Source organism: Tachypleus tridentatus, chromosome 11 (assembly GCF_004210375.1).
Source record: "Tachypleus tridentatus isolate NWPU-2018 chromosome 11, ASM421037v1, whole genome shotgun sequence".
In the NCBI taxonomy this organism is placed as follows: domain Eukaryota; kingdom Metazoa; phylum Arthropoda; class Merostomata; order Xiphosura; family Limulidae; genus Tachypleus; species Tachypleus tridentatus.
In genome coordinates, this window is record NC_134835.1 from 40,447,915 (window position 1) to 40,473,063 (window position 25,149).

Sequence of the window (25,149 nt, forward strand, 5' to 3'; positions counted from 1 at the left end):
AGAAGGCTTAATGCAGAAAGTTAACTACGCGTGTTTTCTCCTATTTTTTGCGAAATCTTATCTAAAAACATTGCAACCTGTATTGGTATGCGTGTTTAGTATCTGGTAAGACTTAATATTTTATAAATGTTTAGTAGTATATTTCTTCATATTTATTTATTTCATTATACACTCAAGTTTTAAAGGTTCGTGTTATATTGTAAAATACAAAAAACCCTCAAACAATATTATTGTTGTATTACACTCATCATTCTACTTTTATTAAATCTTTTATTTTTATTATGAAAAGAAAGGTGATTATCATTCACTAATATTTATCTATTTGTTCACTTTATTTTCAGAATTACAAACACATGTTTTGGCTGCATATTCTTAGATTTGCTTTCCTGGTTCTGGTTGCCGCAGTAGTGGGAGGACCAAATATATCTTACAATTTTTATCTTGACAAGTTTTCTTCCATTCATAATAAATTGTTTAGTTACAATAACGACACATGGCAGTTCGGCAAAAAAATTCAGCTGCCATTTTATAAATACAACACAAAAGGTCGAGCACAACAACAACATAACTGGTGGGAAAACAGTAATCCGACATGGAATGAAAACAGTGACTTGCTAAAAACTCGTAAAAATAAAGAATTATTTAATTTCCAAACTCATAATAAACGTTACAAAAAGTTTAATAACGAAGACGCCGACAAAGAAGAATACACTAAAAACAATTTGAGTTATAATGGAACAATCCAGAAACTTTTTTCTAATAAAAACGAACCACTGAAAATACCAAATCAAGGGTACATAATACAGAACGACATCCCTGCAGTAACGCATGGAAATAAACAAATGTATCAATATTTAGGCAACTGGATAATGAATACTTTAAAACAATATCTTGATTTCTTTGGATCTGATCATATTAATCCTGAAAAGTATAACTACGATTACAGACTAGATCAGCGGCCATCCGACAGAAGTAGTTCTGAATTAAGGAAAATTGATGTACCTGTGAAATATCAGAGTATATACAAACATAATAACAACAACGAGAACAGCAACGAAACCGAAATAGAAATTGAAACACGAAGTCATTTGGTAAAACACAAAAACTGGACAACCTTAGAAAATGAAGAAAATGCTTTTGTCGTTTTGAATAGACTGAGACGTTCACTATTTTCCTTTCACTCAAGAAAGAAATCTATGAATGAAAGGTTTCATGATTTTATAAAAAGTGTAATTAATGAAATGGCTAAAGAACGAAGCATTACTAGTATCACATATACAAGAAGCACACCAACCGAGATTTCTACTACTGTTACACCTTTGAAGTAAGTATAATTTTCTGCCGGCCCGGCATAGCCAAGTGTGTTAAGGCGTTCGATTAGTAATCCGAGGGTCGCGGGTTCGAATCCCGATCGCATCAAACATGCCCTTTCAGCCGTGGGGACGTTATAATGTGACGGGCAATCCCACTATTCGTTAGTAAAAGAGTAGCCCAAGAGTTGGCGGTGGGTGGTGATGACTAGCTGCATTCCCTCTTGTCTTTCATTGCTAAATTAGGGACGGCTAGCGCAGATAGCCCTTGAGTAGCTTTGCGCGAAATTCAAACAAACAATAATTTTCTGCCCAGTGTACGTGTATGTTAAATGTTTAGCTTGCATGATAAGTTCAAAATTTTAGACAGCTACTTTGTAGACGTATGATATATACTGTGTCAATTTTTGGTCTTTAATGGAGTAATGTTAAACACATTAATAATAATTTACTCCTCGATGTATTATAATTTTTAAAAATTCAATGTTCTTTATTTAATACTAACAATATAAATCTACTTGTGAAGCCAACCATTTTGTTAGCCTCACAGTGACTGAAACCAGCCTTCCGCAGCTGCTATAGACAACAGCTGTACCAACCTTACTAGGAGTGCCTGTCGTATATTGTTAAACAGAAGGGATATGCCACGAAAGATTTACGTCTTCTTCATAAATTTTCTTCAACGCTGTATTTAGCTCATGCAAAAACAGATCACTAAGACACTGTGACTGCCAGCTATCTTCTATAATGAATATCCGTTCTTTACAACATCAAAGGTACGAAGGTCAAGACAGGCTTGGACTAGTTCATGCCACTTCGGCCACCTTAACTCTTGTCCATACTTTCCAACTGTGTTATTACCTGTCTTTCTTTTCCTCATCATTTGCCATTATTGAACTTTAGGAAGGTCTTCTTTGTCTTCCCTGAGGTGTGGTGAAGGTTTTCAGTAAGGTCGCGTCACGGTTTGTATGCGGTCCTGCACAGCGGCGACCAGTCCAACCCACCTGCAAATACTTCTCTTTATTGTCACTTCATTTTCGCTTACTCTGTCCAAACGATTTATAACAGGCACGCGCGTCATGTCTAACCCACATAATTAGTTGTGAGCACAAAGAAAATTCTCTGGTTTAGGTTTACGATTGCACGCGTGCTTCTAAAAGATGGCATGTGTGTTTGTAAGAGGATGGGGCTCAGAAGCGTGTTGAACACTGATCCTCAGTCTTCCATCTGTTTGGGGTTTTGTTCATTTATGTTAAGGGTATGAAAGAGATGCACGTGGCAACAATTTAATCCTGCTTTTCTATGCATGTTCAGTCCAGTGTTACCTTTCACAAGCGGAACAGATAGAGACGACATTCTTGCTATAACTTTATCACAGAAACGGACTTACAGAATATTGTTGAAAACTGTTGGATGGGCAGTATAACATTCTGCTTGTTGAGTTACACAACTGTGTGTCTATTCGTGTTTTCAAACTCAAAGAAAGTGAGACGTGTCCAAGCTGTCATGCTTTCTAACCTATGTAAGTCGATTCACAATTTATTGTCGTTTTAGAACTTGTACACGTGGGTTATAAATGACCAACCTATGTAACTGACAATTAGTAAATTATATATCTTTATGAATGGCCAGGTGTGTACAATCACAAATATTAATGTTATGACATTTTAAAAAAATGTTTGTAGATTATTTTATTAAAATGTAAAGAAACAAAATGTCGCAGTTTTTGCGAAGTATTCAGGCTTGACTATGCTCTTAATTAATTCGATGACCGTATCCTAGTGTTCTGTGAAGAAAGGTTTTGTTTGTTTCAAAGTTCGAGCAAAGCTACTTGAGGGCTATCTGCGCTAGTCGTTCCTAATTTTGCAGTGTAATACTAGAGGAAAGGCAGCTAGTCATCACCACCCACCGCCAACTCTTGGGATACTCTTTTACCAACGAATAGTTGGATTGACCGTTACATTATAACGCCCCCACGGTTGAAAGGGCAAGCATGTTTGGTGTGATGGGGATTCAAACCCGCGACCCCTGGATAACGATTTGAGTGCCCTAACAACCTGGCCATGCCGGGCTGTGAAGAAAGGTACCATTTAAAACTGTGGCGCCATTTTGTGCAGAATATACGCTACACACATTGTAATGAATATCAGCCAATGATCAGTAGATGTCTTAATTGGAAAATAGCTGGTATTTTATTATATTTGTTTATTTGATATATTTAGTTGTTGTATTTTGAAACTAGACTATACTGTAGTGTATATGTATGTATAAGAGAATGCAAGATGCATAAAAACTGAGTTTGATAATATCGCTATCCATTAAATCATTGTAATGAAAAAACCACTTTTAAAACAAATTTAAGACGGTTTTACTGAGTAACGGAAAAACCTTATTATAATGGACGACATATCGGCAAGATTTTGTCATCTTCAGATACATTTATAACAATGTGATTCATTACCCTGTAAGGCCGTCTCAAAACTTTGATGTCGTTATGAACAGGGAGGAAAAATCAGATGACTCGAAAGAATTGTGTAGACAAGATGTGAAAAAAAATTGGGCAGTACACAACGAGAATTTTTTAACTTTTAGTTTGACTTCAGTGGAATTAGACATATGATAGACAAATAATCTATTTATGTTGTCGGTGTACATATATATGTGTGTGTGTATAATGTGGCAAAGTATACACAAATTTACTTTCTTACCTATATGGATTAATGTGTTTTACATTATTACCTAGACGTATGTTAAGAGTATATGATCACGTGGTTTCGACAGACATTGTGTTATTTCACATCCATTTGATTTTTTAAACACTTGGGAAACTGTGGATGGCTAGTTCTGTAAAATTACGAGGATGTAACTTATACTTTTAATATAACATTTATCCATGGCGTATTTATTATTTAAAAAAAAAATGTTTTGTACGAAATAGTTTACTTGTAATTATCCTATTGTTAGTGTAAATTAAGAACGTTTAATAGTAAATCTAAGTATATTCTTCTCAGAAAAACGCCTCCGAAGATTGATGTGCATTCGATGTTTCCCTGCGACTGCGCAATCAGTTGTAGCGATACACAAACTAGTGGGTTTAATAGACAAACTGAAAACTCATTGATCTTTCCTTTGGAAGTAATAAATGAAAATGGTGTTCCGTTTCAAAATTACGACACTTTAGAAGACAGATTAGAAACACTGTTTAAAGACCTCCAAAAACCGAACGGATTTGAAATCAACATCACATCAGGTATGTGGTTGTTTATTCTGCTATAATTTTATATATAGAATGTTTCAGTAAATCTCCACATCAAATCAATTGTTACAGGATCTTTCAACAATTATAACATCATGTTTTCTTCAATAACATCAGAATAAGGTTATATCACTATTGAGTTTGAGGCTATTCTTCAGGCAGTCTGGTATAAACGTTTATTAATCCGACTATATACCTGGCAACCATATATTAATAGAGTTTAGCTAGTTGTCCGTGACAGTGTATTGATTAAGCTTTTGGCTATTTGCAGAGGAAATTCAATAATTTTAATATTTATTGTTTTCGAGTTAGTTTGAGTCTGTCGTTGATAAAAAATTGGCAAAATTCCAGTCTCGTTAAAAAGGAGACTTTCCTTATGTCATAACATCTGCTGGATAACAAAACCCATTATTTATTTGTTTTTGAATTTCGCACAAAGCTACTCGAGGACTATCAGCGTTAGCCATCCCTTGTTTAGTAGTGTAAGACTAGAGGGAAGGCAGCTAGTCATCACCGCCCACCTCCAACTTTTGGGTAAATCTTTTACCAATGAATAGTGGGATTGACAGTCACATTATAACGCCCCCATGGCTGAAAGAGCGAGCATGTTTGATGTGATGGGGACTCGAACCCGCGACCCTCAGATTACGAATGCCTTAACCACCTGGTCATGCCGGGCCAAACCCATTCATAAAAGTCAAATAAAAAACATACTTCTATATTCTAAATAGGGGAATGAAATTAATCAATGGTGGTATTTATTTTAAAATGATTTTATTTCACAAGTTAGATTACCAAACAGATTAATGTCGTAAGGACTAACTAGCTGGGCCGATATACAGATCACACGACTACCTACCGGAACTTAGTAAAAGACAGTCGAGCGAATAGTTCAACTTTCTTTTCCTAGGAGCAGTTTAAAAATATAAATAAAAAGGAGCTTATCTATTAAGTTGTTGTTTTTTTCGTTCACTGCTCTTTAATGTGTATTACATACAGATAACTATTTCATGAACTTGCTTACGGTAAAAGCGTATGTAACTTACCTTCTAGCTTCAAATGTGTAAATTATATTTTACATAATTAACAATGTACGTTTGAACGTTTTTGATTACAATGGAACAAAAATACTGAATGAAGTACGACAACGAAACATTAAGAGAAACAAACAAATAATATTTTGAATATTTTAAGATATAATGTTCTTTTGTTTTGTTTTTGTTATGTAATTAAAACTTGTTTTAGGCTTATTTTTCTAATTTGATCAAAAATTGAGTAACTATGTTTATTACCCTTCATTATAACAATTGTATTTTATTCGTTCTGACGATAGATGAATCACCAGAGAATATCGAAAGTGGAGACAGGGAATTACAGATAAGTCCTATAACTGACATGGATGTAGAATTAAATAGTTTCAAAGTGTCTGTACTCGAACCTGTTACCCGAAACACCGACAACCCGACTCGTGTGAAAGTTGGAAGTATAATATATCGGATCGATCTTTCTCCCATAGGTTAGTTTACATCCTACTACGATAAAATTCAAATCTCTAAACGTTAAAATATACAGACGTGAAACAAACGTTTTTTTAGCTGCTTCACGAAAACATCGAGACATGAGTGAACCGACTTTACTAACATTTTCAGTACAAAACGTGTTCATCATATGTAACCAAAACATGGGTTTCTTGTGTCCTAAGAAATACATGTCACTTCCAAACGGTGTGAAGTCTATAGAAATACATGTCGTGGGAATTTTAGAAACCAGTATAAGTGCAGATTGAGTACGTCATATTACAATGTGTTTAGAACCTCACCCATCGTTACATTTCCTGTTGCCACGTACAGTCACCCTCTATCTGATGTCCACACATCTATTCTCAGTAGCCAAATAGCACAACTCCTCTATGTGGGCTTTTCATAATCCTTATTGTTCACGAGAACGATAGTTTCTTTGCGCACGTTTCGACAGTGCGATCACACACAACTACACAGACACTGCATGGTCCACTTCGCCGTTTTGATTTTGTATAGAAGAGACTAAATTCGCGTTTCATTCTGCAGATGCTTGAGGTATGCAAGGTTAAATAGACATGTGGTACAAGTACCTTGTTCACACGTAACTTGTGTAGCTTTCCAGATGAGATTTTTTGATAATGTTGTGTACTGTTCTCTGGGGCAGATGGATAGCTTTTGCTCTTGGCTTTACTGTCCGTAGATTTTCATCTCTTATAAAACACCACATTTTGCTTACAACGGCTTGGATGCGATTTGTTGAAGGTTTCTTTCTAGATGGTCCTGGGCCCCAAAGTAATCCATATTTCTTTGTTTTCCAAAGTAGTTGAGGAAAATGCACACTTTTATCATGTAAATTTTAAATCATTAGTCTGAGCGTGTTTTTAAATGGAGTGTCCGAATAATTTGCTTCTTAAACGTTTGTTACATGTCCCTTTTAAAAAGTAACAACGTTTCGGAAGCACCATACTACGCACGTAAAACCAAAATGTAGTTATGACGCATACCATTTCACCGCTACCTTATATTTGCTGTTTTTGTCTCGTGATTTATTGATTTGCGTATTCAAAATAATTTTAATATAAGGTACTTAACCTTCAGTATTCCACTAACGTTTCTACAACATAATAGGAAAACATTTCCAAAAAGTGTTTGCCTCTAATATTTTAGCATGTAGTTTTCAAACTCCCAAACATAAATACTATGTTATTCAAAAAATAAAACACTTTAAAAATGTATTTTTAAAGTAAAGGTCTGCTAAAATTTGATAAAGTGTAGTGTACATGCATGAGTAGAAACGCTAAACAGTAGTATTTTTTAACTATCTACAACGCTGAACACCAGTCAAAAGCAAGAGGTAACACGATGGAAATGAACTCATTGTACACTTGAAGCAATCCAAATGTAATGAATGAGTGTTTTGCTTTTAATTTCGCACAAAGCTATATGAGGGCTATCTACACTTACTGTTCCTAATTTAGTTGTGTAAGACTAGAGGGAAGGCAGATAGTCATGACCGCCAACTCGCGGGCTGCTCTTTTAACAACGAATAGTGAGATTGAAAATCACATTAAAATGCCTCCAGGGCTGAAAGTGTGAGCATGTTTGATACGACGAAGATTTGAACCGCGACCCTCAGATTACGATTCGAGTTTCTTAACCTCCTGGCCATGCTGGGCTGGAAGGGTGGAATGATTGACTTTTCTATAGCGTATGTGTGCGAATATAAATATACTTGACTTTATAAATATTGAAACGCATGCGCTCACATATATTTTCATTATGTATACACACACACGACCTTTCTACCATTATTTAATTATTTAATATTTATCATCATTCACTTTTATATTTAATTTTTAGATTGTACGTTACTATTTATCTTTCACACTTTAGAAGCATAGCATCATTGTCTCCCAAAATTTGATGTATTTTAAAGTTTTTTCACCCCACCTTCCCCCAGCTAGTTCAGCAGTAAAGAGCTTAAAGTATAAAATCAGTTTCACTCAGTTTCTTTTTATCTGTTGTAGAAACACTCTTCTAACATTTCAGGTTTGATAATCTTGTGTTACATCAAAGTTTAATCCAGTATAATGGATTTTATTGAATTATTACGTTTATTATGGTCTAACATAATTCAATTGGAGCAAAACCTTCAATAATCAAAATACAACAATAAAACAATAAATTCATTTTTGTTTCAAAGAATCACATATTTATTTACCACAGCGCCATTATGTTTTAAATATTGTTATTGTTTCGTGTTTATAATAATTGTAATAATGATACCGGATTAGGTACATCTATAATAATCATTATTTTAGTGTATTTACCTCTTCAGTGAAAGTGTAAACAAAAATATGAAACTTAAAACCTGAAACTGTCTTTATAAGAATATACTCTTTTAATACTGCATATGACTCAAGATATAAATATATACGTTGATATAGATGACGAAGAGACTTTTACAGAGACTCCCACTGACGAAGAGAAAACTTTAACTTCTACTTTTCAGCAAGAGTCAAGATTCCTATTATTTAACAAGGGTCGAATGATCAATAGGTGCAACATTATGCAAAGGTGTAATCACTATGACATGTGCGTCATCCAATCACACACAGATAACTATTTATTCTGTGTAGACATTGTGAACAACTATATTTAGGTTATCAAAACTATATAATAACCCTTACACCAAGTTGATATTTATGTAACAAAATTGTAATTTCGTAATGTAGAACAAAAAATTTGACCGTATTTTGAAAAATGTAAATAGTTCATATATATCTTTATTGTTTGTAATAATGAACAACAGATTTGACTGTCCTTCGAAAATTGAAATTGTTTATATGTATGTTTGTTATTTCTAATAAGGAAAAACAAATTTGATTTTACTTTAAAAAATTGTATTAAATTTTAAAACTTTGAAGCATTTGTAAGGATGTAAATTTTACGATAATAAAAGCAATTATAAAATATCTGATTTTGGTTTATGTGTGTTTTTATTTCAAATTAAAATGGCCATTTTAATTTGTTGCCACTAGATGTCATACTTTATCAAATGGTCGAAATGAAATTTTAATCTGTGAGAAGTTATTTATGAATCTTCAGCTATCAAAAACAAGGATAACTTTCATTTAGAAATGTTTAATTTGTACCACCAATCAGTTTTTCTTTCTACGCACTGCTATTTCTATAGTCAGTTAATTTCTTTTATATATATTTTAAAGTTTCCATCACTGAAGCAGTTTAAGGCTTAAGAATTGCTTTTCATAACATGAAGTTTATAAAACAATACATCTAATATTCTTACGCTTGAATTTTCTTCTACTCATTTAGAGATTAGGCAGAGTATTTATCGCGAATGATATTTTTAAGGAACATGAATAATACCTAATTACATTGAATATGAGTTGCTTCTGCACAAAAAATTAATGTTTTAATATTCTGTTAGTTTTAAAATAATATGTGAATATTTGTACGGGAATAATGATTAAAATATCAATAATTTTTAAGGTCTAAGGTGATATGAAGTTACACTAAAAAATTAAAGAAAATTATAAATAACATTTACCGGTGTCTTCATTTCTAGCAGTTACATCTATTTTATTTTTTATCACGAGGCAAAATAATAAATTATAAAATGAAAAAAATAAAACCTAGAGCCCTAACATCAACATCGTGTTGATCATGATGGCAGGCTAAGAATGATAACGGATAATATAAACTTTGAAACTGTGCAACAACATTGTATTCAGAAATCTTAGCTGTGAGGATGATAAAACAATACAGTTACGTGATATTTTATATTAAGAACCTAACTCGTAGAGCATAGTAGTCCAAGAAAAAACAAAATATATCTTTTACGTCGAATTAGATATTAAACTGTTCTAGAAGCATTTTAGTTTAGCGTTGTTAATGATTTTGCAAAATCATACTCGAACTTAACATTTTATAAATTAACAAATTTAATTTTTACGTAATCTGTAAAACATCCGAAATGAATTTCCAACTTTTTTTCGACAAAGCTTCAGATATTATCTGCGATATTAACTTTCCTAATTTATATCAGTTATTTTTAATCAAGAGTGTATATGAAAGGAAAAGCCAAAAACTGTGCCTTTTAAGATTAAATGAAGATATTGCTAAAAGATGCTTTATGGGTTTTACTGTATAACCAAATTTTCCTCCAGGTCCACGGGCAGCTTCCTCCATTGCTTCCATGTCGGCGCGTCTGCTGACATGCAATTACAAACGCGGAATAATAGTTTTGCATCAGAAAGTCCTCGACAACTTTAAATAACTAATCTATTAACTAAAGTTATTGCAAAACAACGTGTTTCGAGTTCTACTGTTTCATAGTTTTGATAGAAGAGAATATTAGCCCCACAGTCGCTCAGCGGTATGTCTGCGGACTCACAACGCTAAAATCCGGGTTTCGATACCTGTGGTGGGCAGAGCACATTTAGCCCATTGTGTAGCTTTGTATTCATTTCAAAAACAAGAAAATATTAAGTTTTTCTTTCTGAAATATTGTAGATTGTGCTCAAAACTACAAGTTATTGCAATGCATTTCTATTGTTTGTATGTTATCAAAGACCACGGAGTTGGTCAGGAATCAGGTAAGAGGATATATACATTGTTACAACTCCCGTGAGTTTTCAGAATCAATCTCACCCTCACCATTGAACCTATAGCTATAGACATGCGTGTAAATTATCCGTTCAGTTTCTGAATGCCACGTCATTTTACAGATAATTAGTGTCTTCCTGTCAACAGGAAATTTGGCATATTGCAGCCTTGTAAAATGAACAACAAAGTATTCTATTAGGTTGAGGAAAAATTCGTGAGCGTTTCTAAATAATTTCATTCAAGCATTACATGTAAGACTATACAATACTTCAATGCATGAACACATTACATCCAAAACATTTATTATGATACTTTATTTCATGTAATACCTAGGTATATAGTATGCATTGTTTTAAACGAAATTGCAAGAAATTAAATGCGAAAAGCAGATGGTGTCGAAAATGCTCGATTTTGTCCACTTGACATTCCATTTAATGAGCTGAAAATGAAAGCAAAAATTAAAGACATATGAAAATCAAACACACCATCTATTAGAGCAAAATTATCTACCAAATGACATGAAATATTTTGCGAAAGCGTTTCATTTATGAATATATATTTTTAACTTGAAAAAACGCTCACGAATTATTCCTCAACCCAATAGTTGTATGAACGTTGTATGCAAATTACTCTATAATTACATATGCAATTAAATGGTAGTCAGACGACATTATGTAAAACTTTTAAATTATAAAGCCTGTTAAATTAGTTTGAAATCCCATTATGCGACGAATATAACTTTTCAAAATGGTAAACGTGATAAACAATAAATAATTTCACGCATAAATACAATCTGTACAGAAAGAAGCATTAGTGTACTTGCTACATAAAAAACTTAAGAATGCATCTTAAAAACTAGAATATTACAAAAGTGAATGTTCATAACCTAAGCCAACAAATCTAAGTATATAAGTACAAACATGCCCAACACCTAGGCCTATCAAATTCTATGTACGCTACTATATTACAGAATGCAAGATACAGAGCAAACGCAGTAAATAACGAAGTATATTGTAATTCAAATTATAACAATTATAAACCAAATTGCCAAAGATGTAGGCGATAACAAATTAGCGAAACATACGCGAAAAGTACGCCAAAATAACAAAACAACTAAAAAATAATATACTTATAAAAACATTATTATAATCACCAAAAGTAGAATTGCTCAAAAAACAAAACAAAAAGAACTATTGCAAAAGTAATACTATTTACAAAAAGGGTAACATAATATAAAATTGTTTGTTTTGTAATTAAGCACAGAGCTATACAAAAGGCTATCTGTACACTTCCTGCCACTAGTATCAAAATCTGATTTTTAGGGTTGTAAGACTGAAGGTCTAACACAATTAATAACTAAATGCGTATATAGTGAAGAGGAATACTATTATTCTTTGTTATCAAACACAATATTTCTTATTCAAAGTACAGATCAAATTAAATTCCTCCATCGCAAATTGAATACAACTACCTCCAAAAAAATTCAACCACAACAGTTTTAAATAAAGCTGTCAAACTAAAACAACAACAAAAATGTATCATATCTCTCAAAAACGATTAGCATAAATATATAATGTAGGAGCTAAAAGTTAAGACAATAATAAAAACTCGTATTTCGGAAACCAAAATAAAACATAAACAAAAAAAGATAACAATAATGAATTAACAAATTAAATAATATAAAAGTAATACTTAAAAAGTTATAGCTGAAAATAACTCACTAATTAATATCATCAGTGTAACACTAGAGGGAAGACAGCTAGTCATCACCACCCACCGTCAACTCTTGGTCTACTCTTTTCCAACCAAATAGTAAGATTGACCTTAACATTATAACGCTCCCACGGCTGAAAGGGCGAACATGTTTTGGTATGACAGTGATTCGAACCATTACGAGCTTTAACCACCTGGCCATGCCGGACCGGGTACACTTTGCAAAATCAGTATCGATTATCAGTATTGGTATTGATGTCCAAATAAATTGTCAAACACTTCTAGTCCTGGAAGAATATATTGAGAAACAAATTACAGTAGCATTTAGTCTGGAGAGCATACTAAAAACCAAAATATTTACCATGTTTAATGGAATGAATTATTTAGAAATGTGAAAAACATTAGAATGCCATAGAGGAAAAGGATTATTTTGAACTCTGATGGGATTACGAAGTAGTTAAACTGTACATCTATAATGACCAGTAAGATACAATATACTAATAGATTGAAATAATTTGCAAAATTAGGAAAATTTACATCACAATTATTATTGTGAAATGTTGAGCATATTATAACTTTCATTTTAAAATAAATAGCCTTCTAATTGACAAAAATACAAAGGTTTTCAACTTGAACTTCATGGTTTTAATTCAAGCGTTTTGAAGAGCTCCGGCATCGGGTGAAGCAAATATTTTAAGGTTGTGTTATAATAGTTAAGAGCGAATTATTAACAGTTGTTTTAAAGCATACTGAGATGTTTTGGCAGATTTATATATGCAAAAATGGCTCGTTTGGGTTGAGAAAGTAGATTTGTTCCCTTTCAATCTGTCTAAGCACCTTTGGAATGAACTTAAAAGCCACATTATAGAGTGCACTTCTATGACCTTATTTGTGAACTAATTTCAAACGATATTCCTTGATGAATGGATCACAGTTAAATAAGACAGCTTCTGATAGTTGGTTTCTGGTCCTAATAAAATGCCCATTTAATGTGAAAAAAATACTTTTCATAATTATGTGTTATTAGCTATAGGACTGGAAGATATACACAAAAGTTCTGTGTAAGCAGTATATATATACTGTAACATGAATATCAGTCTAACTTTTGACACTTCTACTTTTCTCAAAACTTTAAGATTCATAGTATAACCTACAAACATTTGTTGACAAATCACCTACTCACGTAATATCAAGTTGAAATCACCCAAGTGTAAAATTAAAAGAGGTAATAGTTTGACCGATGAGCATACTTGATTTATAATAAACATTCATATGTATGTCAAAATATCTAAATCAAAAATCTTGTATACCAAATTGATCAATCAACACAAGATGTGTAGAGAAACTTGTGTATACCGAGTTGATTGACCACATATAAAGCAAATGTGTGATTACTTTTGTTGTGAGTACCTATAAACAGAAACTAATTTTTTTAAATTGTAAATAAAATGATTGTTTGTTTATGTGTTTTGTTCAGTTTCGCGCAAAGCTGTTTTAGGGCTATATGTGCTAACCTTCTCCAGTTTCGGAGTAGCAGCTTGTAAACGTCACCCACTACCAACTCACTGCTTGTCCTTTCCAACGAAAAGTAGGGTTGATTGTCACTTAATATGTCCCCATGGCTGAATGGACCAGCCTTTTTTCTGTGGTGGGATTCAAATCCCAATATAAATATAGATGTACTTCTGCAGGGTACCCGAAAGTGTTCTGTTTCAAGAGTAAATAAAACGATAATTAAAAATAATAAAAATTGTATTTCATGTTTTAGAAGTTCATATTTCATGCTATGTTGCAGCCTACAGAGTGCATAATTCTTTTCGTGATTCATGGCACGCGCACATTTTTCTGGTATCATAACAGAACGGATGATGTGACATCATTTTAGTGTCTACTGACCGACTGACTGGTTAAAATTTCTTATAAAATTACAAAGTAGGTTAATATATTTGTAAGACGTTTCATGGTGTCTGAAACTTCTATACTAAGGTGGATTCCGTATAATTTACCAAAATGACCTGGGCACAACCAACTACATGTTTGTACGAATGACAGCTAATACAGCACATCATCCACAATGTCTTTTCGATCATATAGGTTCTAGGTGTTGTTTATTGTTTTTATAAAATGTGGTCTAAAGTGGCTGCTTCTCATTTAACAAATATGTCCAGTAGATATCCGAGACTTTCAGGTTTGTGATGTACTTTTTTAGTGTCATGATGCGGCATACTCATGACCTATATTTATATGAAATGAATAAACTACTTTTGTTGACGAAGTTTCAGCAACATAAACACTAACTCAATGTGGTGCATGGTAAACCTTTGAGTTATTTATTATTAATTGTTCCCTTATTTCTGCATAAGTTTTAACACTTCCAACACCTTGTCTGTGTTTTCTTAAATAATCGATATGTTTCAGTTTCTCTCTCTTATTTGTATCATTATAGTATTAACAGAAAGTTAAAACGAGCCAGCGCGTTTTAGTAACAATGCGTTCCAACAATAGTCTATACGTCATGTTGCCTAGAAATAATGATTAACCTCAGTGGCGGTGCTACGCGGGGCTTGAGCCCCCCTCCCCAAATGAGCCAAGCCCCCTCAGCCCCTCCCCAATATTGTTACGTACATATATTCATAAAATTTGGAAAACATAATCGTCGTTGTTGCTTAACAATTAACATCAAAGAGACATAGATCTATAGCACTCAACGTCTTTATTAAGACGGAAGTATGTGTCATGCGTCCCATAGCAACGTACTGAATGCACTGAAACTCATGCACTGTATTGCCGCTCCCTGTGTAATGCCATTCTATCTTGAGCTTTGACGAAGATTAGACAACCACGTTGATTTCAAGTTACAACAGATCATCAGGGATTTTACTTGATAAATCAAAGGTTTCACAGGTATTTACCCATTAATTTAATTTATCTTTTATTGAAAAGTAAAACATAGCATGCATGTATAAGTGCATTGTGTATAGGTCAAAACTATGAAGCATTTAGCCGGGGTTGTGTCCTCTGTGAGATCATTTTGCATTGTGTATCAGCCATCCAAAATTGTACTGATGATTGTGGCATACACTTAAAATTGTGACTTACAATCCAATTAATGTTATACTTATGATTAGATAATAACCTTACATGTTAACTGACCAAATAATATTTCTAAACAATTCTAGAATGAATTTTGAAATTGTCATTGGGCTATTTAGAAGTGCCTAATTTAATGTATTATAGTAGTTACATTATTGTAACAGGTGCTTGTCACACTTATGATAATAAGAGCAATATCACAATCACAGTTTGGTCTGTATGAATAATTTGAACTTATGAGGAAACCAGCCTTTCTGTGAAGGTCAACTGCAATTTAGACATTTTGTTTTGGTGCCACAATGACCATTCAATATCCAGGCCGCGGGTTTGCTTTGTTCGAGCGCGCGATTCCCGCCTCGAACGCCTTAAGCGTATGATCACCGAGCCGCTGACCATAGTGTACGCTCTGCGTACGGCTAACGATTGGCTCAGCCCGATCGAGATCCTGATGCCAGCCTCACACCACACACACACCCCCGCTCACTCCCATTAGCTGCCCACAGTTTTACAACATGTCTAATCAAAGCTGTGTTTGTGTTCCATAATTAGCCCTGTAATTTTGCATTGTCACTATTCTCTAATTAAATACTTATGCTATATGGTTGAAGATAAACACTTCCTCTAACAGTATTTCACGGATATGTTCTGGATTTTCATATGGTATTGATATAATTTGGTGATTTCAATGTGGCAGAGCAGTTGTTCGTAATGTTAAACAATGTTTAGTTGTTATTTGTTCCTTATTCATGAAATGTATAAGAATAGCATGTATGTTATATCTTTTTCCTTAGATTTCGATGTTTAAAATGAATATCCTTTGTAAGCCCTTATGCCAATATAAAGAGAGAAATTCCCATTCGTTTCATATAAACTAACAAAGTTAAAAGTAAGAAGTGGTACTAGCAGTCAGCCGGGATCACTTTGACATTTGCGTGCTCTGTATAAAAGGAGTTATGTTTGTTTCCATGGCTCTCGCTCTCTCTGGTACTCAGCCTCACACTGGAACACACACTCAGTTTGGATTAATAAAAGGAAATCAAAATAAGCGACTCGTTTTCAAACAAGGACACCAACACACAAGACAAGAGTCAGACATCACCCACCAAAACATAAACTGGTCATACTACACATAGGGTTGATTATGCAACACTATCTGCTAACCAAGAAGAGGCAGCGAGTAAATGGTCCTACAAACACATGTGGTGCAAGTGAGGAGAACAGTGGTGATCGTGATGGTGAGAATGCGGACACAACTAGTGCGGGACCCCAGCCGCAAGAGGGCACCACTCGCACCCAGGGTGAAAAACTACCACTAGGACCCAAGGACCTGAGCCAGCTTCCAGATAGTGGTACTACTTATCCAGACTTGAAGAGATACCCGACCACAGAATAAAGCGACCAGTCAAGGTCATTCAACAAGAATTGGCGTGATTAGCACTCGTGGTTGGAGTATTCTGTGACCCAAGTTGCTGCATTCTGCTTTGCATGTTGTCTTTTCAGTAACACACACTTCAGTAAAACTGAGAAGTCCTTCACTCATGAAGGCTTCCGGAACTGGAAGAAGGCGACCACATCACTGAAGTCCCATGATAACTCTGCAGGAAACAAGTTTACCATGCAAGTTTAGGCGAAGTTTAAATTGCAGAAAACAAAGGGTTCAAGGATCCAACATGCTCTCGATGCAAGTCATGCTAAAACTGTGGAGGAAAACCGACATTACATAAGAGCCGTGATAGATGCACTGCTCTACACAGCCTGCCAGAATGAAGCCAAGAGAGGTCACAGAGAAGGTAGTCAGTCAGATAACAGGGGCGATTTCCTGAAACTTCTTAACATGATTTTTAGGTATGATGAAATCGTGAAGAAGCTGAGTGGTTCTGGCAATGCCAAGTACATGCACCATGATATCCAAAACGAACTGCTTGACATCATAGCTGGAATGATCAGGAAGTATATCAGCAAAGAGGTCATGGAAGCTGAGCATTTTGCTCTAATGGTGGATGAAATAAAGAATGTGAGCAAACAAGAACAGCTGTCCATTGTGGTCAGGTACCTCCACTAATAGAACCTTCATGAAGAGTTCCTGGACTTTACAGCTGCTGAGGGTCTGGATGGGGATTCATTGCTCAAGAAAATCATAAAGACTCTGGCTAAATGTGGTATTGACCATAATGCCTGCATTGTCTAGTGCGATGACGGAGCTGCAGTCATGTCAGGGCACATCAGTGTCGTACAGGAGAGGCTCAGGAGAGAGATGTCTCAGGCTGTGTATGTCCACTGCTATGCACACAGGCTCAGCCTTGTACTAGTTGATTGTGTGTACAACGTCCAGGCTGCAGCAGAGTTCTTTGTGACAATTCAGAAGCTTTACAAATTCTTCTCTACATCGGTTGTGCATGAAAAATTTCTGAAGGTACAGAAGGAACCTGAATCCGTGAACCAGCACATAGAGTTGAAGCGACTGTCAGACACAAGATGGGCCTGCCAACATGCTGCATGTTTGGCTGTGAATAGAACCCTCCCTGCCATTGTGACAACCCTATAGCGTCTTGTGGAGGGAGCAATGTCCACAGAGCAACTGAATCAAAGGGCCTGTGCATCCTCCTAGATCAGCAGTTCGTAAGCAGTCTAGTGGCCATAGAAAAACTACTGATGATGACAAAACAGCTATCAGGCCACCTCCAGTCACCTGACCTGCAGCTGGCCTCTGCAGAGGACCTAGTAGAATCTGTCATTTCTGGTCTCTCAGAAATGAGAACTGAAGCAGCATGGAAAGACTTGGAAGAGTCTGCTGAGGATATATGTAAGAAAGTGGGAATACGCACTGAGACGATGCATCAAGATGGACATAAATCTGCCCCCAGACACCTGGACGAATTCATAATCACATATAGTACTGGCCAAAGAGATGAACTAACACCAGATGCCAGGAGACACACCTTCTATGCCATTATAAACAGGATGCTCAATGAGCTGAATAGAATATTCTCCTCTGATATCTGCAGTATTCTGATCAGTGCAACTGCATTGAACTGCAAACACTCCACATTTCTGGACAAGCAAGCACACTTAGGAATGGCAGCAAACTATGGTGTGGCAGAAGATGACCTCGCAGTGGAGGTCCACCAGTTGAGCCAGCCAATTGCCAGGAAAAAAAGACAAGGAGCAGGAAGTATCCACATCATTGGAGCTTGCAACCATGCTGGAGCCATACAAGGATGCCTTCATGGATCTCCACAAACTTGTATGCATCGCTATGACCCTGCCTGTCACTTCAGCTGCCTGTGAGAGAAGTTTCTCATGTCTGAAGCTTCTCAAGACATACTTGCGCAACAGCAGTGGTAACAACTGCACCAGCAACCTTGCTGTCATATCAGTAAACTCCAGGAGAGCAAAACAACCCGATATTTATACTGTTATAAACACATTTCCTGCCAATCACCAGAACAGGCGCATTGTTTTGAAGTAATATTGACTAAACACAACATGATGAAAGATAGTTAGCCTTATAGTGACCTTACTTTTCCTCAGAGTGTATTAACTTCACATGGGATAATTCGTTTATGCTATGTAAACTATGTCTTTATGTTATATTTCTTTTGATTTGTAGCTTTACTCTTAATGGTATATTAAATATTCAATCTAAGCTAATTTTGATTTTCTTTACTATTATGTATTATCTTGGGTGGAACTTAGGTGAGCTTTCTCTTTTACATATACGCATATTTTCATAAACAGATTATTTCTAATTTGTAATAATGAATTATTAATCAGAGTATGAGTTTCCAATGAAAACTGCATTGAAAACGCAGTTCCAAATAGCACACCTTTCAGAAATGTACCTTAGTATTTACATTATTATAATTTACCATCTATACTTCATATTGATGGCATTTTGGGAAGACCCTCCACAATTTACCTCAGCCCCCCCCCAACGAAAATATCCTGGCGCCGCTACTGAGAGGGAAGGCAGCTAGTCATCACCACCCACCGCCAACTCTTAGGCTACTCTTATACCAACGAATAGTGGGATTGACCGTCACATTATAACGCCCCCACGGCTGAAAGGGCGAGCATGTTTTGCGCAACGGGGATACGAACCCACGACTCTCGGATTATGAGTCGCACCCCTTAACACGCTTGGCCAGGCCGGACTATTTTATTGAAGATATCAGTTCTAAAAATATTGATTTCTTACAATTTATTTGGCACTTTTCCAACATGTTAGTAAATTTTCTAATTTCCATAGATTCAATTTAAGATAAAACTCCTAGTCATGTGTGAGACTAATGCACGCGTTATTTATTCTGTACAGGTTTTATTAAAATGTACTAACTGTCTAGTTTTGGAGAAAATTCACAAAGACTGTTTCAGCAGAAAGAGACGGTTTCCGCCATGCCAAAACAGTTTAACTGATCTTATTAACTCCGGAAATTAAAGTAGATAATTTTAAGGAAACCGGAGAAAGTTGATGTGTTGTTTTATCAATACAGTATATATATATGTTTAGTGTATTGTTCAACTTGTCATGCCAATGATCTATCTCAGTAATCGAGTGTTCGTGCGTCAATTGTTATTATCATTAACAAAACTTCGGGTGGTATTAAGAAAGTACTTTAACAAAGTGATTTAACAGAAAAACTTTAAAATGACTATTACAAGTTACGTAGTGTGCATTTAAACAGCTTTGATGCAAAAATGTTTAATGTATTTGCATGGAAAGAAAAATGTATAGTGTTATACACAACGTTGTATTAAGTCAAGCCCACGTGAGTGAGCGTGAATAATGGTGAACTGTAACACCGGTTCTCGTAATATTGCTATAAAGTACTGATCTTGACACTTTAATATCAATTTGTACAGATAACGGTTTCATCTCATACTCTTTTTAATAACCTTCGTAACCAACAACTCAAGAGTCCAAGTTAGGCAGACATGGTGAAAAGTGAAAAGCTCTTGGTTCCAACACTGACACAACCAGGAAGTTACATCTCCCTTGCCTATCTGAGCGTGTAAAGTACAATTCATAAATCACAATTTAAAATTTACTTTCAAACTAATAGTAAACTACTAAGATAATACTAATATAATAACGAAAAACCAAAACAAAGATTAATACAGGGACTCAAACATTAATTTCTATCTGTAGTAAGATAGCTCTGTGAAGTAGGAGCGTCCCCTATACAACATTGTTCTTATGTTATATTCACTTGTTCTGTTTTATGTTCACAAGTTTAAAAATGACCGTAAGTACAATTGGAATTTTTAATATCGTGACATTTTTATTCCTTACACACACATTTCTTTAACATTTCATGTTTTAAAAAATCATTGTAAATTACAGAATACGTTTTTTTATTCAATTTTGAACGATACTATAAGTTTGTTTGTTGTTTTGAATTTCGCGCAATGCTACACGAAGACTAATCTCCGCTAGCCCTCCCTGATTTAGTAACGAAAGACTAGAGGGAAGGCAGCTAATCATTAGCACCCGCCTTTAGGCCACTTTTTTTACGAACAAATAGTGGGATTGTTTGAAACATTATAACGCTCCCACCGCTAAAAGGGCCAACATGTTTAGTGGGAGTGAAATTCGAACCCGTAACCATCAGATTATGAGCGCCCTAACATTCTAACCATACAATAATTTTTTCTCTTCACAAAAATTCGAAATTATTACTTTTTACTTTATAAAAATGAGGCTTTAACACGCAAATAATGTGTCACCAATAATCAAAAGCGATATTCAGTGATGATATTTTCGAAGAGAAGTGAAATAAAATTATTTTGTTGTTGTGTAAATATTGGTAATTTGAGTCACTTTTTCTTGAAAATAGTTTTTCATACAATAATTTAACTTATACTATACAGAATGCTCTCCTAAATGTTTAAACGTGTTTAATTCTAACTATGAAGTCACACAAATTTTAACTTTTGTATAAAATAATTCCAATAATTATTTTAGATTTTGAAAACTACACTCTCGCAAAAACTTCAGTTCGTTTGTAATTTTGCGTATTCTTTCTGATTAAAAATATATGCACAAAATAATACTTCCTTCACTACTTCGTCTGCCAGTTGCCTGATGTCGCTCTCTCTGTATGGGTATTGATGTTTATCTACTCAGGAGAGTCAGGTTTCTTTAATCTCTTCCTCCTTTCTTCAGATTTTTTTTTTTTTTTCAACTGTCAAGTGTATTTATATATGGTACACGAGGGCCAGAGTAATCCGCACTTACTCAGTCCCCTTTCAAGGCAATGTCCAGGCACGATCTATACATGCATTTGGTGCAAATAAAACATTTCTCTTATAGTTCCATAGATTATTTGCACTTTCATCAGTTAGATATTAATTAGAAAACATTTTCATAAAAAACCCTTTTAATGTTTTGTAATTAATCTCTAAACTAATGTGGAGTATAGTTAATAGGTGGCCTTTTATTATTATTTTTATTTATTTATTTATTTTCATTTAGAAAATATATATTCATTGGGGAAAGGTGCTAAGATCTATCATCATCATGTAAACAATACCTGTCAAGTTCGCTCACTAGTTCATTTTTTCTTCAATTTTTATTAAAATAATTTATTGTACTATGTAGAAGTCTATCTACTATTGTTTCGATATGTGCGGTATTTATGCATAAATTCGGAAGATGTTCTTCTAGGTACTTTATAAGCTGTTGTGAGTAATGTATTTTGTATTGTTTGTAGTTTTGTTTGCAGTAGTTTTTTCCTTACATTTATCCATGCAGAAGCTGCATAGTTAATGACGGGTCTAATGTATGTCTTATATATTTTCATAACGTCGTCTGCTGTAGCTCCACTGTTTTTGCTAGTTAGACTCCTAACACAGTTTGTTCTTCGCCAAATTTTTGTTCTAATATTATTTATGTGGTTTATCCACGTAAGTTTTGAGTTAAACGTAAGTCCTAAGAATTTTGCTGATGTAGCAACCTGGAATTGTTCACCATTAATGTAGATCTGTGGTTGTGCTTTTTTATGTTTAGTTAACTTAGTGAATACTACTAGTTGCGTTTATTTTGATTCTGTATTTTTAGCAATATTCACTTATTCTATTTAATTGTGGTTGTATGCTCGTGGCTGCTACTGCTGGTGTATTTTTCCAAATTGCTACATCGTCTGCGAACTGTGATGAGTATCCATTACTTGGATCTTTAAGAGGCATATTATTCACGTTCATGATGAATAGGATAGGGCTAACTACCCCTACTTGAGAGACACCAGCTTCTGGAGTGAAACTCTCAGAGAATGTCCCTTCAACATCTATTCTGCACGATCTGTTTTCCAGAAAGTGTGACAGCCAGCGAAGAGTTCTCTGCGGTAGTCCCATTTCTTGCATTCGGAACCGGAGACCGTTGTGCCATAAAATGTCGAATGCTTTCTCAATATAGAAAGCAAGCGACAATGCATTCTCTTTTATTAAAACTATCTACAATTGTTTCTGTTGATCTGACTAAGTGGTCTGTTATTTGTCTGAATTTTCTGAAACCATTTTGTTCTTCTGGTAATTTGATGTTGTCTCCAGGAATGCGGAGAGTCTATTACTAATTATTCTCTCTAGAATTTTGCCTACACAGCTGGTCAGGCTGATTGGTCTGTAGCTATTTGGGTTATTGGCTTTGCCTGATGTCTTTATGTTTGTTTGTTTGTTTATTTTCAATTTCGCGCAAAGCTACACGAGGGCTACCTGCGCTAGCCGTCCCTAATTTTGCAGTGAAAGACTAGAGGGAAGGCAGCTAGTCATCACGACCCACCGCCAACTCTTGGGTTACTCTTTTACCAACGAATAGTGGGATTGATAGTAACATTATAACGCTCCCACAGCTGAAAGGGCGAGCATGTTTGGTGTGACGGGGATTCCATCCTGCGACCCTCGGTTTGAGAGTCTAGTGCCTCAACCACCTAACGGAATGAAAATTTTGCGCTAGTTACAATAGCACTGCACAACAATTTTTTTGAAAACTTTTGCTTCCTGAAAAGGTTTTGCTGATTGTGACAGGTGCCTGGTGGGTATGCACAAATATAGTTTTGGTTTTGCTTTATCACGTAGGAACTCTGAAAAATAGACAGTTAACTGTTTACCGGCAATAACGTATTTAATTGCGTTTATATTTCTAATACGCTATTAAGTTCAACATAATTAAAAGTGTTTTGCTCCTGATTTTCGTTTGTAATCAATGTCCGGTGCATCACGTTGCAGTGTCCAACAGTAGTCAGCAAGCATTGACGGATTCCAGTTGCCCTGAGATCGTTTTTCCATTGTTGCAATGTCCTGGTGAAACTGAAGATTTCGATGAAACGGTACGTGATGGGTAAATTTGGATGTGATTTTCGTGATCAGCAGCCAAAAATCTATAAGGAACACCCAACAGTGTTCAAGAAGCAAAAGCTTTGTTGTGCAGTGTAGTTATATTAACTCTGACTGAGCTGATTATTATCCAATTATCTTATCTGAGGAATATGTACAGAACAAAGGTATACTCGTTTGTTTTGTTTGGGCGGAGGGAAGAGTTATACTATATTTAAACAAATCTTCGTCAATATGATATACATCATCTATACATATAAAACAAAATTCTTTGCGTCTTTCTGTTTATCCGTTACCTAACACCACCTAGGCTGCTGGGCCAATTAATTAATCAGAGGAAACTAATGTGGAAAATGTGTAACAGAAAGCACCCCTACCGTTATTACTTTTTTCGATACCTATTCCTACAAAGCCACAATGTATGCTATGTTTTAAGTATACGCATATTGAATTATTAAAGCTTATATAAAACATCTGATGAGGTATAATGAATACAGTAATAATATGTTATGAATAAATTGTGTGAAAGTTAGGATTATTGTGTTATTTATCATAGCATCCAGCTCACGTTTATAAAGTTCATACCTGGACAAAGGGTATATGTATGTATGTGTGTTAAAGAAACTTGTCATTTTTCATCGATTAAAGCAAAATAAAACAAATGTTGTCGAGTTATAAGATACATATCCTGGAAGTGTCATACCTTTTAATTTAAAACTGTGTCGTGTACCCTTTATAAATAATTCACTTAATTCTAATTTAATAAAAAGTGACACATGAAAGTATATTAGAAAAAAATGAAGTAACGTTCGAAAACCAAATCCAGAAAATTGTGTTCTAAATATAAATAATATAGTTTGGCAAATACTTGTTTTGCAACGTTCGTTTTGGATCTTTTTTTCCAAACTAGTATTGTACATGAATAATCAAATAAACATTACAGCATATTCAATTGTCGATATGGCCAAGATCATTTACTCTACCATATTATATATAAGGTGGACAAGTATATACAGCACTGTGCAAAAGTGTTAGGGCAAAATGAAAAATTAGATTTCAGGCTGCTTTCACAGAACAATAGAAGTAAATCACAGGTGAAACGTCAAAACGTTTTTAGTCTTTATATTTAGAACAACAAAATATTAGTAAAAGTACTTGAGTTCAGTGAACAGTTAATACACTCCCATAATGTTTCTTTGAAAGCAAATTTGATCTATCAAATTCCAGATCTACTCAACTGGGATGAAATCTAAATCACATTTGGAATACACCTTTGTTTTAACTCAACAGTAACTAC

At 34.7% G+C, this 25,149-nt stretch overlaps 2 protein-coding genes across 2 annotated transcripts; both read left to right on the forward strand.

The window, feature by feature from the left end:
* The first annotated feature begins 347 nt into the window (after positions 1 to 347).
* LOC143231469 (uncharacterized) lies at positions 348 to 8,926 on the forward strand. The gene is made up of 4 exons (XM_076466006.1): positions 348 to 1,324; positions 4,322 to 4,560; positions 5,900 to 6,082; positions 8,534 to 8,926. The coding sequence occupies exons 1-4, from the start codon at positions 354 to 356 to the stop codon at positions 8,746 to 8,748; spliced, it is 1,608 nt and encodes a 535-aa protein (XP_076322121.1). The 5' UTR covers positions 348 to 353; the 3' UTR covers positions 8,749 to 8,926.
* A 7,736-nt stretch (positions 8,927 to 16,662) lies between these two features.
* LOC143231349 (zinc finger MYM-type protein 1-like) lies at positions 16,663 to 18,066 on the forward strand. The gene is made up of 3 exons (XM_076465891.1): positions 16,663 to 16,870; positions 17,276 to 17,565; positions 17,710 to 18,066. The coding sequence occupies exons 1-3, from the start codon at positions 16,663 to 16,665 to the stop codon at positions 18,064 to 18,066; spliced, it is 855 nt and encodes a 284-aa protein (XP_076322006.1).
* The last annotated feature ends 7,083 nt before the right edge of the window (positions 18,067 to 25,149 follow it).